Source organism: Apodemus sylvaticus, chromosome 6 (assembly GCF_947179515.1).
Source record: "Apodemus sylvaticus chromosome 6, mApoSyl1.1, whole genome shotgun sequence".
NCBI lineage: Eukaryota > Metazoa > Chordata > Mammalia > Rodentia > Muridae > Apodemus > Apodemus sylvaticus.
This window is the reverse complement of record NC_067477.1, coordinates 33,780,559-33,801,143: the sequence shown is the minus strand read 5'-3', so window position 1 is coordinate 33,801,143 and position 20,585 is coordinate 33,780,559. Positions and strand designations below refer to the sequence as shown.

At 36.1% G+C, this 20,585-nt stretch overlaps 1 protein-coding gene across 6 annotated transcripts in view; it reads left to right on the top strand.

The window, feature by feature from the left end:
- The window catches only part of Nrxn3 (neurexin 3), a 1,578,315-nt gene that overhangs the window by 583,332 nt on the left and 974,398 nt on the right, over window positions 1-20,585 (top strand). For all 6 annotated transcript variants that reach the window (XM_052185306.1, XM_052185305.1, XM_052185308.1 and 3 more), the window contains 2 exons: window positions 6,540-6,743; window positions 13,016-13,042. In XM_052185306.1, coding sequence (XP_052041266.1) covers window positions 6,540-6,743; window positions 13,016-13,042 — 231 coding nt within the window. The remainder of the gene's footprint in view (window positions 1-6,539; window positions 6,744-13,015; window positions 13,043-20,585) is intronic.

Here is a 20,585-nt window from a genome sequence, read left to right as displayed (position 1 = left end):
TTGAAGAATTTAAGAGAAAAAGGTAATAGTGACTCATCAAATCGAGTCCAACTCTTTAAACTACTGGAGCAGGTCTCCTTTCCAGTAGGCTTCAAGTAATTTAGTGTGATGTTTTAAAAAATTGCAATAGTAAAAGGTTTATGAATGCATAATGGCTAAACATTAATTAAAAATTAATGATAATAAGCCTAAGATGTTTCTGGAAGTGCTTGTCCATATTGCATCATGGAACGTTACCACAGCTTTGTCTCTGAACACACAGTATGTATTCTTCGTACATGAATGTCTCTGTGCTATTCTACCTCAACAAACACTTCCTAGAATTGCTTACCTCAAATAGAAAGCAATTACTTTTTATGACCTGAAATGGTTTTGACTGTATGCATAGGTCACTGACTCTTAAATATTTGACTATTTGATTATGGAAAACAAAATCTTTTAATAGTTCTTCCTATCATTCATCAGCACACATTTCTAATACAATATAATCCGAATATATACAAACTTGATATACTAATACAAGATTTGATGTGCTAGTGTCAAATTAGTTTTTGTTTGAATTTTATTGTAGTAGAATATGTTATTTTAAAAATTACTGAGTTGATGACTTGAATTACAAAAAAAAAATTACAACAGTAATGATTGGAATTAGAACAGAATTTACAGCAGTAAAAGAGATGGCCTTGATTTAATTACATTCATATTATTTTGTAATATTTATTCAAACAAGTGCCTTTCACATCATTGCTACTTATGAAATAAAAATATTAATTGATTCAAAACTATTAAAGATGCTGTACCTTTTACAGTATCAGATGCCTAACCACTAATATAATTTTATGTAAAAATTAAAATGCACAACTATTTTATTAGTATGTATATTTATCTTTGAGTTTAATAATTGGAAAAATTATATATAAGACCATTATATTAAGATAAATTTCTTTGTAATTTATTATCAATAAATGTTTTATTACCTGTTTTATATACTCGATATACACACAGTCAAATACAAATGTCTTAGGCAAAAGGGACTCAAAAATGGGAAATGTCAAGACCCTCTGACATAGAGCATAGGAATAAAGAAGTAAAATGTACATAATAACTATCTGCAAGTTGGTAGGTACAGTACCTAAATAAGATATTTACTAGGTGGACTCAAAAGCAAATTTCAATTGTTAAGAAAACAATCAATTTGAAGATAGATCAATAGAGTCTAGGCCTTTAAATAGAAAAAAAGAATACAGATAAATAAATTTTCATGTGAGACACCTTTAAATATATATGTATATATTACATATACATATATATTTTACATATATACATATATACATATATATATAATTACATCAAAGAAATACAAAGGGACAAAATGATGTTGGAAGCATGCCTATAGACTTCCCCAAATAAATGAAAAACACTAATCTACATATCAACAAAGCTCAATAGACTCTAAGTAAAATAAATACAAAAATAAATTTCTGTTTCTCTCTTCTGTTCAAAATTAAAAGAAAAAATAGTAAGAATACTGGAAAACAAGAATGGGGCAAGTAACAAAAGAAGCAAAAGAGAAAAAATTACTCATCATATATACCTGCATCAAAGTAAGGTTAACAGCTGACATGTCTTCAGGGACCATGGAGATCAAAGTCACTGGGATGGTATCCAGCAGATCCGATGAGAAGAAACTATCGACTCCATATGGCATTGTTGTCTGGAAAAATGAAGGTGGAATAAATATCCATCAATAAGTAAAACTATAGAATCCATCAATAGCACATTTCCCTTGCCTTTACAAGTAAGAACTTGTGGAGACTGAAAGTGAAAATATATTTTAATTTAAATTTATGTGGAAAACATAACACTGGCAAAGTGATTATGTATATAATAATTAAAGAAAAGAAGCTTCTAATAAGAAAAGTCTGTAATTACATGTCTTTTCTTTCTCTTACTTATTTACAAAGTTAAGTACATAAGGCAATCTTTAAAATTGTACTGTTGTGGGTATAACATATAGAATTGCCATATATTTGACAATAAAGCTAAGTAAATGAAGCTATATTTGAAAAAGGAAATGATAACAGATGGTAATTTCAATCTACAGAAAGAAATCAAGAAATGAAGAGTTAGACACAGTAAATAATAAGCTTAATTAAAAAAATCTTAGTGAGCATATTTGAGCTTTTCTTCTCTTAGCTTCTTAGAAGGACATACATTTTATAAGGTAATTGTTATAGCAAGGCATTGTTATGCTGAATATGTATTACACACATATGCACACACACAGATGCACACACACATATAAAGGTTTTCATATCTTAGTTTGTGAATTTAGCTCAATGGTAGAGTAGGTTTGGACCTCAGAACTACAAAACAAGCTTTTACCATTTACTGGAACTATGTTAGTATCGAGAATAGATAGAATCTTATAAATTAAGATGACCGCTATCAGGTTTTTAGCAATCTCCAAGAAGGTAGCTCAGAAAGCATGGTTTAAAGTCACTACAGGAATTGAAATAAGAAATTAGAATATATTCAAGGAAGATGCAAAGGTTAGTAAAGAAATGAAAAAGAATAAACTAGAAGGAGAGGATATTAATTGCTTTCATTACAGCTGTGGTCAATTCCTGACAAGAAGGCAACTTACAGGGCAAAGATTTACTTGCTACAAGGTTTGTCAAGGTAGAGTGAGTGCATCATGGATAAAAAGGTGGGCTATCAGGAGCATGACAGGGCTGCTTGCACCACCTGTGCTTTAGAAAGCAAAGAGAGATGGCTGTTGCTGCTCAGCTGACTTTCTTCCTTTAACTCAGTCCAGAATCCTAGTTCATGAAATAATTATGAGCATGGTCAAGGTGGGTCTTTCCTTCTCAGTTAAAGCCACGTGCAAACATACTCACAGATACATCCAAAACTATATCTCCTGGATGATTTAAAATCCTGTTAAATGGAAGATGAAAATACCATCACAGGGACCATTTAAGTACCGAAACAGAGTCAGTTCACAGTGTAATTTCCCAATATTCAATATCTATAGGATATATTTGTAGACGGAGTCACTTTTCTTTATAGATTCATACTCTTTCCAACACCCACACACGCACACACTCACACATGCAAAGAGGATTTTAGTCCTGGCATTCTTTGTACCTAAAGCCTTTTAAACAAAGCCCATAGAATAGATTTTGTTTCAGTTGATTTCTGAATTAAATTATCTACCTGACAAACACCCACACCTTTGAAAACCCCCTTGCATTAGTAACAGAACATGCAGCTTTTCCAAAGGAGATACATACCGAAGATTCACAACTTATTTCAAACCAGTAGCTATTTTACTCCAAGGACACTTGATATTGATCCTGTGATACTATTAATATTGACAGAATATGGGCCTGCATTTACACTTGTGCATCTGGTACGACAGATATTCAGAGGAGAAAGAACAGCCATTAATCTTGAAATATATTTAAGGGGAATGCATCAAAGCCACTCATTTACTGGCTCACTTAACTTCCTAATATCTCTTGAAGAGAAGTCTGCATTTATGTGCTTATGTATGTAGGATGTTCAGTGATGATTAATGAGGTTTGTAATTACACAGATCACTGCATACTTATTTTGACAATGGATTATTTAGAATATATATACTGTATTTGCTTATATAAATTAGACATTTATAAATAATATATGGATATAAATAATGGTGTAAGTACACACACAAATGCACACATGCACACGTGCACACACTTACACACATACCCACATAGAATGCCACATTTTACCTTGAAGCATCATAGCTATGCTTTGATACCTAGAAACATGATGTGGGCCTAGTTTAGTTCTTTGCAGTTTGACAGATGTTAAGCACACAAGCTCAAGAATCATAAATAGCTACATTTAGTCCCCAGTTCTGCTATATATCAGCTGTGTAATCCAGCATTTATATAAAATATAATGATGTCTTTCTCATGGTCTTTCTAAGGATTAAATGACTTCTTAATTGATGCATAGCCCTAGAAAGCACCCAAAAATAAAATAAAATTGTCAATAAATTTCAGATATCATTTTTGATTTTCTGATTTTGCATTTCTGGGAGATAAAGTATTTTCTTTCGTACCTGGATCATATGCTAACTTAGATTATGATCCAGTTTAACAAACCACCATGTGCCTTTTATTATGATGGTTCATGTAACTGTCACATTTTTATGACCCCTTTAGAATTTTTAATTTATAATACATAGCTTTAGGTAGTATGGGGTCTATCTGAGCAATATTGTTTTCCAGAAATACGAGTGCATGCCTTTCAAGAGACTTTCAGTCTGATGTGTAGATAGGGTAAGATTGTGACAGTTTCAAAATCTCGTTTGTGGTTTGCTTACATCCTGTCTGTCTCTGCTCCAGTTCTTTTCATACTTAAAATGGAGCCTTTGTCTCTTTCCACTGCTCTCAAACCCTCAGCACATAGAAAGGTCTTTGGTATGCAACACACTAATTAATCTAAAATCATTGCCAGCTCTCAACTGCTTGCTTACTTACTGGCAAAGTACTACCAAAGGCTACTGATTTTGTTCCAGGCTCAAGCTACCTTTAACAACAAGTAACAAAGAGGTAATCCCTTCCTTAGTATCTGTGGATCATTGGTCCTACATCTCTGAGGATACCAACTTTTGTGGTTTCTCGAGCAATATAAAAGAAATCAGCACTAGAATAGGACCTTTACACATATTCCTCCATATTTAAAATAATTTGTGGATTGTTTCTAATGTCTAATGCACTATAAATGCTATGTAAATAGCTGTTATGATTTGTTGTTTAGGAGATAATGTCCAGAAAGCAATTCTATCCAGTTGCATCTGTTTGACACAGATGGCTTTCTTAAACATTTTCTACTCATAGTTGGTTGAATCCTGACGATATAGCAAGGTGATTGCTCTAATTTGAATAATTCATTATTGTTTTAGAATTTCTTCTTTTCCTTTGTGTTTATAGAGATATTTTTCTTTGTATATGATCTGATGTTTTTTATTTCATTACAACTCTATCACAAGACCTGCTCAGACACAACTCTACCTGCCTTAGTCACCAGTAACCCACATTCCTTTTCCTCCTCCAGATGTTAACAGCTATAATCTGTCATTTAACCATTTTGAATTTTAAAACAGTTATGTTTACCCAGGGTTTCCTTTTAGAATAGGGTTTCAGTTTCACCAACATATTTACCACAGAGCATATAAGTAGCAACTATTTCATAACTAATGTTTAAAGAAGAACATACTCAGTGTGGGCTATGAGTCAAGAGAACAGATAGCTCCATAGGAGTGAAAGTGAATTTCTTTACTATGCTGCCTGGAGATATTTGTCAATGGACAACTAAACAAACTTGTATGGTATGGTGAGGTTCCTGGTATTAAAAAACATATAGTCTCAAGACATGGCATCTAAAGCAATGTATCAGAGCATAGCTAGTGTCACTTTGATATGACATTTTCTTACTCTGAGCACCTTGCTTTTCTTATTCAAAAATAGGAAAAATAGAACCATATTACAACATTGAGATTATATTTGATAACATTGTTGGGCAGGGTTAAAGATTCTTAAGTCAAGGGCTAGGGCTGAAGAATATGTTAACTCCGCATGGCTTTCTTTCATCCTTGTACAAGCTCTGCTTGAACAGAAATAAAATAATATTAATGCAAATACCACTAGTACTTTGTTGTTCTAGTACTATATCTCTTGACTCATTGTGCAGGCACAGCACCATGACATGTAGTGGGCATGAGTTTTGTCCACTGTGTGGTCCTACCTCAGAAAGTTTTCTGCCATTTATGTTTATTTAATGTGATGGCTATAATCCTTTCCTCCCCTATTTCCCATGAAAACATTTGCACAGCTTTCATGTTGTTCATTTTGTGCCTTTGATTTATTTGCAGTACAAATTACTAGTTTTCATAGGGCACATTCACTTTCATAGCTAGTGTTCAATATTGAGTCCTACTCAGGTCTGTAAGCGTACTCGGACATGTACCAGACACATCATAGGATGTGACAAAAAAGGTGCCAAAACAAAACAAAAGGTGTATGAGAAATCATAGAGTCTGTTTTGTGTTGGCCAACTACTACTGTATGAAAACCAATTGATAAAAAAAAAAATAAAGAGTAAAAAAGAATAAAGATCTAGAGCAATGGTTCTCAACCTTCCTAATGCTGCAACTCTTTAATACATTTCTTCATGTTGTGGTGACCCCAGACAGAAATTCCTTTTACCACTACTTCAGAACTGTAATTTTTGCTACTCTTATGACTTATAATATCTGGTATTCAGAAAGAGGCCATGGCCCACAGATTGAGAACCACTGACCTCGTATTTAAGTGACTTGTTCCAGGTCATGTCGTCAAAAGGTAAAAGCAGTAGAGTTGTATTAAACACAGGTTGCTTCATTACCGACTTGGTGCTGGCTCTACTCGGCCTGTAAGGAGAAAAGGCCTTTCAAACTCTAATGTTCCTTGTCTTAATGATCTCTCTTCTCTTTCTGGCAGAGGCATCCATCCTGAGCTATGACGGCAGCATGTATATGAAGGTCATCATGCCCATGGTGATGCACACGGAGGCAGAGGATGTCTCCTTCCGCTTCATGTCACAGCGAGCCTATGGGCTACTGGTAGCCACTACTTCCAGGGACTCTGCAGATACACTGCGCCTAGAGTTGGATGGTGGGCGTGTCAAGCTCATGGTTAACTTAGGTATCGTATGAAGGACCCTCTGTCATTTTGTTTGGGCTTGTCTTCCCTTCTTTTCTGATTTCCATTATTTTCATTGAATTCTTTTTTTTTTTCCTGAAAGTTAGCCACTCACCTCTTGTTTAATAGACCATGGATTAAAACACAACAGCAACAAATACCTTCTCCCTGTTTCTGCATGAGGGTTTGATGTCAATTTTTGGTCTCTGACGGTGGTGACTTCCTTACTAGATTATTCGTTTTCTAAGTTTCCTTTCTTGATTTTTTTGGAATTGTTTAGCTTTGTGTAAAACACGCTACTTTGGTCCATCTTTTGATCAATCAATCATATTTCCATTAAGTCCACCTCCTTGGTCACCACTCAAAACAGTCAAAGATGGAAGGAAGGAGACAAAATGAGAAAGTGGGTGGGAGAGATCTATACCATGCCTTGTTTCTAATTCCATAATAAATATTCCTATGGATTATTCTGGTAGCCCCCATATCACTGAGATCTTTAAGTTGATTACTAGCAGGACAGACAGGAAGTTACATTGTCCCTTTTATCCCATTGGAAATAACTCAGAGAATCTGACTATGGAAGGTATCCTGGTAATTACACCCATCTTTCTTGCTGGTGTTCTTAATCACTTGCCAGTAGTTCTTTTGGTATAAAGACTGTGGTCCCATAATGTTCACCAGCTGCCCCATTTGCTCCATCTCACACATATTAACTTCACCTAGATTTGAAGAAATGATAATTTCAAATTTGTAGCTTTATTGGGACAAGATGTGTTCATCCTCTGCAGTTACCTCTGATGGATATCCATTACAACCTTACAGTCTCACGCTCTTTCCTGCTATTGACTCTTGTTACTGGATCCTAATTAGTTTCTGTGGAGAATGGGAACCTCTTGGCTTTGAAAGAAAACAAACACTTGTGTCTCTGGTCTTTTCACTCAGCAGAAAGCCAAATGCTCAGAGATGTCAGAATGAATGATTTAGTTGAGTTCACGCTTCTAGGCTGGTGGGTCCATATGAGTTTCTAGACCATGTTTGGATATAGAGCTTTTAAAGAAAGACTTGCCAGAGTCACAGAAAAATGGACTTGATTTAGTAGCACTGAAAACTCTACCTGTGCTGACTGAAGGGGGTTTCTGAATAGACACAACTCTTATCCACTGTCAGGCTGACTGGTAGCAATTCCAAAACATGAAAACCTTGAAGACGTGGGACTGTTTTGAGTAGTGGCTCATTTAGTTTTGTGTTTTTATTTTACTTCTGGTTTTTAGCATTTATGACACAGTGCACTTTTTCCTGTCTAATCTCATCTGCTTTTTGTTTTCGATATGTCTCTTGGTTTTTTTTCTTGTCTGTGTATGTGTATATATTTGATTATTCTTTTGGTTTATTTTTAAACTATTTTTCTATTGCTGGAACGTTTACTGTGTGTGTATCTGTATTCTTGAGTTTTCAATCCTCCCTACCATCCACCATGGTAAATCAAAAGATGGTATTCAACCCTTCAAAGGCCCAAAGCCTGCGGCCCGCATAGCAAACAGCCTTGAGAACACGGAGTACTGAGAAGCCTACAGGGACTGGCATCCCTCTGCCCTTCCCGCCTGCCCTCCCACAGAACCCTCCCTGCCTCACCTGGACCAAACCTAGCATGTTACATTACCTAAAACCAACAACCAGATATCCTTATTTACTTCTCTGAGAAAACAGCAGAGAGCAACAGCCACCCACAAGCATGATGTAAAGGATAAAACCAAATTATGAGACCCTGCATAGTTCAACCTCAGAAAAGCAAAAGACAGTCTTTCCCCCTGTGTCAACTTTGAAGTAAGAGGAATATGTACATATGGGTGAGAATGAACTTCACAGCATCCTGGAGCATACATGTGTGTCTTTTATAGACAATTTGTTTTCCTCATTAAGTGCTGTTGTGTGAAGCCTATGAAGGCATCCTTGACAGGTACCACCTTCCAAGGAAAACTGAAGTCAAAGAAAGGGATGAAAGATGAACAGTGAGGAAAAAAAGTTGGAGATTCTATTATTTCTCTTCTTTTCTCCCCTCTCCTTTCCTCTCCCCTCCCCTCCCCTCCCCCCTCCTCTCCTCCCCTCCCCTCCCCTCTCCTCTCTTCTCCTCTCCTCTCCTCTCTTCTTTCTTCTCCTTTCCTGTCCTTCCTTCCCCTCCACTCTTCTCTTCCCTTGCTCTTTCTCTCTGTCTGTCTCTCAGACCACACACACACACACACACACACACACACACACACACACACGAGTTATTCATAGATGCTAAATATATTCCTAGAAACACATCATACACACTTTTTGTGTTTTAAACTGTGGCCAAACCTGGGACTTGAGCCTTCTAAAAGAACAGCTTTTGTCTTTTAACATTTGTCAGCTCAGCCTCTGTCTAGCTTCTACTGTGCTCAGACAACCTGGCTGAAAGAGTCCCGGTATCATTAGAGCACTGTTCTCTCCTTAAAAGAGAGAGTCGTTTGCTTTTGCCCCAGGGCTATGGCACATCACAACTATGACTTTGGATTATATAACTTTTCCTTCAAGCCTGACACAGGAAAGTAAACATTAATTCTTGTGCTGTATACAATCTTCCTATTCAGGATTTGTCTAAAAGTTTTGACACTCCCTCTCCCAAGTATTTTCTCCTTCCTTATTACAGCCATTTCTTCCTTCTATTATCAATAGAAGAAAATTATATCCAAGCATAGTTTGCATCCACACATAGCCTCTCCCAAACAACCTTTGTTGTCTTATATTTTCTTCCTTGGGCAAGATCTCATTCTGTAGCCAAAGATATCCTGAAGTTCTCTAGCCTGGAGTAGCTCAGGCTAGCTTCTTGGGTATTTGTGTTTTAAGCTGTTCCCTCTCTTACAGCCCACATGAAGCATATTCCAAATTCATTCAAATTTCTAACCAATGTGAACTCCTAGTATATATTTCTCTGACATAACAATTTTTACATGCCATAAGGCTAGAATTTTTGTAAAGCTTTCTTTTTTAAAGACAGGTATATGTAGCCTTAGCAGGCCTACAGGTGACATACACCAGGCATCATGATTTTAAAAGTCAGAAAGCTGGCTGTTGATCAACCAGTATTTGTTCCTTGTGCATTAAAAGAAAAAGTAACAGTATTTTGGCAACAAGGTACATTTAAAGATCTCAAAGATTTCGCTTTATTTTTAATCCAGCAACACTTTTAAGAGATAAATCAGCAAAGTGCCTCTTTAGTGTTTACATTTATAGACATGACGCTTCTGTAGGAAGTTAATAGCAGATCTGGGATTAGAGCCCATGTCTCTAAACTGCTAGATCCTTATGTGTCGAATTTTTGCTCTACAGATCTATTTTACAGGTCAGTGATGGGAATGTCTGAATGGTAACATTCTTGACAGTCATCCTTGAAACATCCACACAGGGGGTCTGTCTTTCCCTTAGTGCCCAGTTTTAATTGAACCACATTACAGAAAAGCAACTGATGAGGATGAGGTCTTTGGCATCCTCAGCATAGAGCTGGGAACCACTAGAGACTCTAAGAGCAATGCTAGGCCTTCAGCTTATCGCAATTGATCTCTCCAGATATTCTTTCTCTAGACATCCTAAATACTGCTTTGGCATAACTGAAAATCACACAGCTTTTAGAAGCATTCATGCCTTCCAGACCTAGTGCAAAGCTCACCAGCGTGGAAAAACCATCATTTCTCCCACTTCACTGAAATAAACCAGAGTAACTAAACAAACCAAATAGCACACATATGCACACATACCCAAATGCACTTGGGCCAACTTTTTCAGTCAGAGAGAGCTCCCTGGTTGCTACCAAAGATAGACATAAAGGGGATGACCTTCTGCAAATCAATTCTCCAGGGTCATTTTTTCATTTAAAAAAATAAAAAATACATGCCCTCACCAACAAGACTGTAGCCTCAGAACTTCTAAGGAAGATACTGGGGGGGGGGGTGATTTTTTCCAATAAACAATTATTCTTTAGGTAAAATAATAAAATAATTTAATGTGCTCTGTCTTAAACATATTGTCTACCATTTTGAGAGCTCCAAAGTTCTCATGATCATTTAAATGTACAATTTAAACTTCGTGGATCTATGTGCGTGCCCAGGAAGATGAACCCAACAGAAATGCCTCTCCTTAGCCCAGACTCCCATCTAAAGATGAAATACTCAACTTCACACAACCAAAGAGGAAAAAAACTCTTTCTTGTTTGCAGTCTTTGGGTTGATGGCTTTAGGTCCACCCTCTCTTTCCCTTTTTCCTAAGCATGTCTACCCATAACCCCTGTTTCCTCTCCTTCTTCAAGTAAATCAGGAAGAGGTATTTCTACAGCTTTGGGTGAGGTTAGGTGTAATCAATAGCACAAGTCCTGCCCCTCCTCCCTGCCTGCCCGCTTCCCCAGCCCCTCTAGGGGCGTGGCCTGCCCCGCCTCCCCTGCCCCGCTAGGGGTGTGGCCTCCTCTGTCTGCTGATCGTACCAATTGCTCCAGGGCTGTTTGCTCCCACTTTTCTGTTGCGGTTGACGACACATGACAAACCTAACCGCACGAAACCAAACCCAGATTTTTCTCAAGAGATGTTCTTCTGGGGAACCAAACAAATAAATAAAAATAAAAAATAATAAAGCAAGCTGCCTGCTTCCTCCATCTTCAGGATGCCTGGATAGTATAAATTTCCCCTAACTGGATTGAGCATAATTCTATTCTGTTGGCCTGGTTGCCTCTAATTCCTATCTCACATGTTCACTGAAAATAGCTCACTCTAGGGAAATCCAAATGGTGGCGTTATGTCACACTAATCCTTTGATAACTATTGTGCTAACCTTAAGCAGTAGAAGAGCAAAGCTTATTCACTGCTATGTTTCCCTTGTAGCTTTCTCTCTTTTTTTTTCATCATTGGCTTTGACCTTTCAACATATGAGTTGATATAGAACCTGAGTGGGGTTTCCACAAACATGAACCGACCCGAGGTCCATCTGGGCAGCTTGGTAACAGTTGCCAAGACATTTCTCTAGTCAATGGTGCCCAGTTCCCCACTGACCTCTCGTGGACTCTATTCAGTAATTCTCCATCGTGTGTGCCTATGACTGCCAGACCATGATTAATACAGCATTGGCTACTCTGAGCTCTGGCACAGAATACCTAGTGTGGTTGTCAGCAGGCAATTAGACGATTCTTTGCCATGTTTCCCATTTAAGAGATAAGACCAAACCAAAGAATTTTTCTCTCATTGTGATATAAACTTGCATAGTAAAATAGGCAGGATGTCAAAGGGACCCACGACCTCCTCTACACGCACCTGCCCTGCCTTCTCCCTGAATGCTCTAGACATCTCATTTCGTCTGGGCATTTGGGCAGGAAGACAGAGATAGGCTTCGTGAGTGGGTTGGTCTGGGAGCCTTTGAACCAACGACAATCAGGAAAGCCAATCAATTGTAATAACGTACTAGGGTTTTTTGTACCCTATACCTGATTGACCCCTACCTCTCTAAAATCTGTGATGGGTGTTTGTGCGGTTAGCTGTTTGCAAGTGGCCATTTTATGAAAGAAAATGACCAGGTGGTGTTAACCCTTTCCTCATGTCTAAGAGTGATGGCAAGTGTGCCTACACAAATTTCTATAGTACTTGGGGCCCAACCTAAAGTGAGGGTGGAGGGAGCTAGATTTTAGAGAAAGAGAAAGGGTTAAATACTACCCTGTGAAACTTCAAGGGTATATATTTTTTTTTAACTAAAAAAGATACAATGTGTCAGACCGGTGATTATATTTGGAACACTAATTCAAAATTATTTTCAATGCTTTCAAAGATCAGTTTAAGGACATAAATTATAGGTTATAATCTATTTGGTGGAAGAATTTTTCTAATTTCTGAAATATAACAAAATTAACATTTCAAAACCCAACCGTGTAATATTTATACAAATGAATAGGGAATATTTGAAAATGAAAAAAAAAATTAGAACTAGTCCTGATGTCTATTGTGGATATATATGTATACCAGTATATATCTCTATACATATGTGTATATATGTGTGTGTGTGTATATATATATGTATCTGACTTTACTAATTAATATACTGTACATATACACCCACCCTTAATCTTGTACATATTGTATATGTATATATATATAAATATAAAATGGCCACATCTCTTGCGTGTGTCTGTCCCCGGAAGGGTGGACTGATTGTTTTTGGATGTCTGCAGCTGTTACCTTGAAGGATGCAATTTCATCTTTCATTTATTTTTCCCCATCTAGACTGTATCAGGATAAACTGTAACTCCAGTAAGTTTTTCCTCAAGTTTCATTTTGTTCTTTAAAAAGAAAGAAAAACTGACTTTATTTTGTTTACTGTTTTATGAGCGCTGTTTTTTATTTGGATCGTTTTATTTTTTGACAAGTTTGGAGGGGAGTCAGAGGTAACAATTTGGAGGGTTGGGGGATAGTGTTTACAAGGTTTTGTGTACAGTGTCTCTGATGGGTACAGGTTCTCCCTTCTCCACTTTTCTTGCATTTGTTCTATATGCAGAAAAGGAGGAAAGGGCTGTGGATGCTGAGGTCACCTAAAAATGAATTGCAATGGTAATGTGTTGTCTTTGGGAACTTAGGCTTGGGGTGAACAAAAGCCTTTAGCTGAGCGCAGCCAGCATGCACTTCTCCACTACCCAAAACTCTAGCCTACAAATGCAAAGTTCACAGCCCGGAGTGGCTGCTGACTCTGACATTTTCCCCTGGCATTTATCACTGTAGGGGATTTGTGAGGGGCAAGCAAAAGCCTGTTTTGGAGATGATGCAACATTTTAACCAAAGAGACTCACTATGGTTCCTCTAAAGGAACCATCCATCCTTTCCTGCATTGTCCACTCAAATGTCCCAGCTCTTGAAGGAAGATCCTAAGAATATACATGCTGAAAATATCTCATTGTCTTTCTTTCTCTGTCTTAAAAGTGAACATTAATTATAGGTAAGGAGGAAGGGAAAGAGGAAGACAAAGAAAAGATGGGACTGGAAAGAATTGGCCATAATGATTAAAAGGGAAAATATTCACTGAGTACTTTTGATTCTTATACCAGCTGGGATACTTAATACTCTCTTTCATAACAAGGCATCCTAAAATTTCAGTGACTCAAAACAAAGAAAGGATTTCTTGCTAATTCAGATGAAGTCTAGTGCCAGTTGATTGGCTCTCCCAGACCAATCTTTTCAAAGATATCATCCAAGTTTGTAGGATTCTTCCTTGAGTCACTCCATCCCCCTTGGAAAACTTCAATTCTGTATCTACGGTGAGGAGAGATCTTGGGTAGTTAAACCATATGCTTCACTGACTTGTCTGGAAGTAGTCTTCATCCTCACTTCTGTACACCTCCCTTTACCATATACGACTCTGCTCTGCATGTAGGAAATGCAGTCTTTGGAGAATTCTGGAAGAGCAATTCAATCATTTAAGTATCCTAGCACTACAGAAGTCATAGTGATACCTGGCTTCTGATATAAAGAAAAAACTCTGGGTTTTTCTTTACTAGAGTCTTCCTAGAGAAATGAACCCGGGAAAGGGATAACAAACTAATATATCTTTCATTGACTTAAAAATTCCATCTTAAAAGAATTATATGGTTGCTGGATCAGCCTTCCTTCTTAGATGTAGTACCAGTATGACAAAGTAATAAAGCATAGTTCTTCACATTTTAGGAAAACATTATAACTTAAGGAAATATATAAAAATTACATATATAAACAAACACTTCATAGAAAGTTTTATACATATCTTGGCATTACTTAGTTATTTTAAGCAATGTCCTATTTTGCTGTGTTAAAATATTTCTAATTAGGCAGAAAATTTTCATGCTATTTAGATGGCTAAAAGCCTAATTAAAACATTCTTTCTCTCCAAAGCCTGGGGTTTTGGAAATTTTTGTTGTTTTAAACAGCATTTAAGAATATAATCCCCTCAGTCACTGATCAAAGGCTACAACTCAATCACATAATAAAGTCTATAAAATTGTGTAGTCATCACCTCCATCACATTAAGATCATTGCAATCACCTGCCAGATTTCTCACTTGTCCATCTGCATTTAAACCCCGCTTCTACCCTTAGCCCTAGGCAACTACTGATGTACATTTTTTTTCTGCACATTTGTTCTTTCTGGACATTTCATATATGGAATCTTATATGTCAGACTTGAGTGAGAATATTTTAGAAATTATAGCATTCCTATGGGAAGATTTTTCCTTTCCTTTTGCGCCAACTAACGGAGAGGGGGATAGAAGGTGAACAGGAGATAGAAAGTCTCATTTCCAGAGTGCATTGACTTCCAAGACTTACTTGAAGAGAAGTGAAGGACTGGGTGGATTTGATTTGAAATCTCTTTTCAATTCTCATGATAATCATTTAAGATGCTGACTGTTAATCTTACAGAACCCATCAGAATAGTAGCACACTATTCAGTGGCTGAACTATGGTTGTCTGAAAGAGAAAAGAGTATTTTAAAGCAAATCTAGGATCATTAGTACAGAAGTATGAAGACATATACACAGAATAATGTAGAATCACAAAGTAAATGTGACACATTTTCCTGAGGTAGATTTTAGGGTTGAAGTATTGTTATGTTTGAAATTGGAACCAAAATCATGCATTATGTAGAAGCCTACAATAAGTATGAATGTTTAATGGATTAAAAAAAAACTCAAAGGCCTTTTCTTCGTATGCCTATCTGCTCTAATCCATCTTTCATATTATTGGCAAATGGATGAAAGAACTTGAGAACACTATGCAACTAAATTTGGAGGGAAAACATGTGCAAGTGATTGGATTATCTTCTTGTTGATTTTGTATCTGGATTCACAGCTTAGTCTCATTTAAAATATGAAGGTTTTTCTTTAATAGGAGTTTGGGTTCTTGCTGCTTCTTACCAAACTAGAGTTCTACTTTATAGAAAATAACATCACCTTTTAGCCTGGGATTGGGAGGGAAGAAGGTTTCTTCCCAAGCCTCACTTTGTCTCCTAAATGCTGTCTCAGTGGAAGACAAAGAGTGTTATTGATCTAGTTTTGAACTAATCTTGGGTGATTATTCTCCTACAGGAGACATACTGAATTGAATGAGTTAAGTGTAAATACACATTCAGAATCATTTCTACTATCTCTTTTATAGAATGTTGGTTCTCTGAAAAGTTACTTAAGGAAAATAATGGATGCTATGGATTTCCTACTTATCTGCTGCAAGAGATTCTAGGAAATGGTTATTTCTTAGGGATTCTGTGACATTTTTAAAGGAGAGAAATCATGAAAACAGAAAATGATGAGGGAAGTCTTGAGACAGAGATGAAACTTTCATCTGGCCAGCTTTCTTTGGCCGTCCCTCTATCAGTAACCACACCCTCCTCTGTGTTTAGAGTTTCTCTTCATACTCATTTTTCTCACACTGTGACTCTCCTGGTATCTCTGATTTTTTTTTTATCATCACTTTTTCTAAATCTTACTGCCTCTGACTTCTAAATCATTCTAGTGAAGCACATCATAAATTCCATCATTATTACTCTCATCCAACATATCAGAGTGCACACAACAAGATCTTTGGTTAAATTGAGCTCATCTCTGTAATTTTATTCATCTGGCAAGAGTGTCTTTAAAGATTTTTGAGAACGAAGATTACAGTTTAGAATCTATTTTTTAAAAAATGTGAAAGAACAACGGAGTCAGTAGTCATTGTGGGGGACTTAACTCCAGGTTGACCTGGAAGTCTGCTAACAAAATCAGAGCTGCTATCTGGAGATTTCTGGATGAAACTGCCTATTGCTGTGGCTCTGGTTGTTTGAGGTGGTCCACAAACCCGAGGCCCTTCCTTCTGAAAACAGGTAAGATGTTCTCGTTGATTGGAATGTTTACTGTGATGAAAGTATGGAACATGATCTTGATTTGCTGGCCTTTACTTTAAGTGATTATTGCTGTGCCATAATCTTGCAGATGTCAAGTCATGTGACAAATGAATGAATGCTAGAGCCTTGTGTTCGCTAAGTATGGCCATAATTAGATAAATGTAGTGAATACATATTGATGGATATCAATTTGCCCTTTGTTTTCTCTATGTGAACCTCCTCTCACAGGTTGGCAGCCCTATGATGTGGCCTATAGGAACTTTGAATTTTCACTACTTAGGTAGATGTAGACATCCCAACCTCTTTCTAATTTTGACTTTGAAGTCTTATTAATGTTTCTATAATAGGCTCATGTTTTCTTAGACACACCTGTGGACCATAAAAAAATATGGAGGTTAAAACACTCAGCTGCCAAAGGAGAACTTTTCTGAGCTTGTCTGATTTCCAAGTACATGACATCAGCAGGAGGCATGCACTGTCAGAGATTAGTGGGCCTTGCTATAAAGATTCATTCTTTTACATCCTGGCTCTGAAAACTACTTAAGTTTACTGGAGAGTTTCCTCCATTCTTCTATCAGTTTCTTTACTATGTGCCTGGTTTTCCCCTTGACTCCCTGCCTTCATTTTCTAGCCTACTCCATATATAGTTTTGGCAAAGTCAACAGTGTGTGAGTAGTTCTTGCTTAATTTAAGTATAGCTTGGCAGGGTTCATTTTATTATATTAGATATCTGTCTTTTCCCTCCTTCTGCTACTTCCCCCTTCCCTCCTTTCTTCTTGCTTTCCATCCATCTCTTCACTTCTCTCCTCTCCATAGAATAGTATCAGAATATGTGATTTTATCCTCTGGCCAGATCTATGTGAGATTCACGCAACTATTTATTTTATTTCACTCATCTGTTTAACTCATGCTTGTCACAGACTCTCCTGAAGGCTGATTCTTCATCCTTAAGTCTTTCTAGAACGAAATTTTAAAACTGTCTTTAGTCCATTCTCGTCACAGAGAGCCACTTATCTTAGAGCTTTAGTGGCTTAGGAAATCACAGAGTAAGATCCCATGCATAATGATGCTTTATTGATCTGTCTGTATGCATGGTGCCTGAAAGTTTCCATTTTTATACTAAATGATAATAGCCAAACTTTAAAAGAAAAAAATAAAAATCAAGTTGGTTTTACTTTTAAGTACTTGAAGACATATATATGGAATAAAAGACATTGGCAATAAAAATTCTCTCTTCTGACTTTGATCCTAGCCACTCAATCCCTTCCTCAGGGACAGTGAGAAATACCAATTTATATATATATATATATATATATATATATATATATATATATATATATATATTCTTTCAGAGATACTTTGCACGTGTATAACATATAGTTATGTTCATCCTTCCTATGTCTTTTTGAGTCAAACATTAACAGATTTCCTCATATTCTTTTTCAAATTGGAAAGATTTTCTAAGGGATTGTGGATGGTTAACACTGATTATCAGTTTAACAGGATCTAGAATCACCCAGGGTCCAAAGTCCTATCCATATCTATGAGGAAATTTTAAGAGTGAGTTAACTGAGAAGAGAATGTTTATGCTTAAGTTAGGCAGCACCACCCCGAAGACTGGAGTAGCAGACAAAATCACAGGAGTGAGCTGAGCACTAGCATTTATCTCTTCTGTCTCCCGATTATGAACACAGTGAACTCAGCTGCCTCACACTTCATGGCTTCCCAGTAGGAATAAAATATAAACCCTTCATTTTGTACATTGCTTTTATTGGACATTTTCTTACAACAATAAGAAAATAGCTAAAACAGGAAATAGTCCATGGAGGAAAATTGAAACTTTATTCTTTTCAATAATCATGTAATCCAACATTTGAGGAGATGTATTTAGAGTATTCTGTTTTTAAAATATTCTAGCCTACTAAAATAGGTTGATAATTTTTCACTCCTTTATTCCTACAAAAAGTAAGAAAATGTAAGATTTTTTAAAAAGTAGATTGACATCTACATTATGTAGATTTATATCTACAATAACATCTCTTAGGAAAATCATTATAAGATGAATTCCTAGGCCAGAGTATCAATAGATTGTGCATATTGATAGGTACTCCAACTGGGTTGTACAAACACACACTTAATTAGTATTTGAATGCCTATTTTCCTTATCTTTGCATTCTATTCCTAGTATAAACTTTTTATAGATTATTTGCAAATAGCATTTCAAAAGGTGTCACATACAAAAATGGCAGCTCATTGTTACTTCTAGATTCTTCCCTTTGATTCTTTCACTTCTTCAATTATAGATAGAGCCCACTTCCATTTAAAGCTTTGATGACCACTGTTACCCACAGTATTTTATTACTGCTCTGCTGTAGCTGTATATGTTAATGAAAATATTATATGATAGTGTTCATTTATCATACATAGTAAATTTATCTTTTTTTCTATATTAATGTTGACCTTTGTTAGAATGTCAAGCAACAGGGGCAATTTAATGTAAGGAGGGACCTAGATCCAAATACCTGAAATCAATACCTGCTTTTCTCAGTAGTAATCTATGAATCTTTGCAAGACTCTCTTTAAGTCGCAATTTTTCACTTATAAATGGAAATATTATAATACCCTTCTGAGTAAGAACAGGTGACACACAGCTAACATGCTAAAAGAATGATTGTGGTAATGATGTTAGATGCTGCCATAGAGTTGCAACTGGAAAGCATTTGATCGGAAACCTCATGTGTGTAGGGATGAATAGCAGTGGGTCCTTATGTCATATTTGTTAGCTGCTCAGTAGATGTCTATACAATGTTTATTCTTATTTATACAGCCAATCACTTATGCCAAACCCAAACACTTCTAGAGCTACCATTGGACTTATCATCAATTAAGGGACTAATAAGTATTAAGGAGGCCCTCTTTGAGCCGTGCTAAGATTTCTCCTTCATGAATATTGTGTTAAACAGATACTTGCTTTTAATCAGAGCAAATAAAAGCTAATAGAAATGCAAATTCTTCTGCATTTGTTTGGGGGGAACTTGATATCATAATAGTGTTCTAATCTGAAAATATTCTCTTTAAAATATATAGGTCAGATTAGAACATTTTTGCCTTTAATTTCTACAAATATGAATATTATATAATATAAAAGACTAAAACAAAGTCAGAAAAAGGGATAGTTCTTTTTGAAAAGGCTATTTCTTCTTTCATAATCTTATTTCAGACTCAATCGCTTGTTGAACCATGGCATGATGAGCAAATATGCTAATCTTTTCAAACCCAGCCTGCTGTATAATTAAAATTATATATATATATATATATATATATATATATATATATATATATATATATATATATATATAATCATCAGGGCTAGTGTTTCTGTATTATCAGATACCTACCTGGTTCTCAGGAAAGTAGGAAATGAATGGCAATTTAAAAGTGATACTACAATAGCATTTATTTCCAACTCCTGGGGGGTTCCTTTGAGATTCCAAGTCAAATCAGAGATTAACAGAGGGAGAAACAAGTTTTTATTGGGGATCTTTAATCAATGATGCTTTTCCTATGGTATTTAACTCTTTCATGAGATCCCAGGTATAGGGAATTATTTTTTGTGTACAGTAATCCTCTAACATGCAGTAGTATTCTTGGAATGATATGTCAATATCCACAATTCATATGAAATTTAGAAAAATATAAGACAAAGAATTACACACCTAATAAGAGATTAGATGTAATGTCAGCTTAAAGAGATTATAGATGAGTGGTTTGTTAGTGTTTTTATGTCATCCAAAGCCAAAGAAATGGCAAAGGAGAAAAAGAAACTAGATTTTGTTGAAACTGCAGATGATAAGAGTTATTGAATAAGATGAAACCTAGTGGATTTTTTTTTTTTTTTTATAATTGAAGACTGTTCTACTGTGAACCAAGAACCAAGTAGTTAGGATATAGT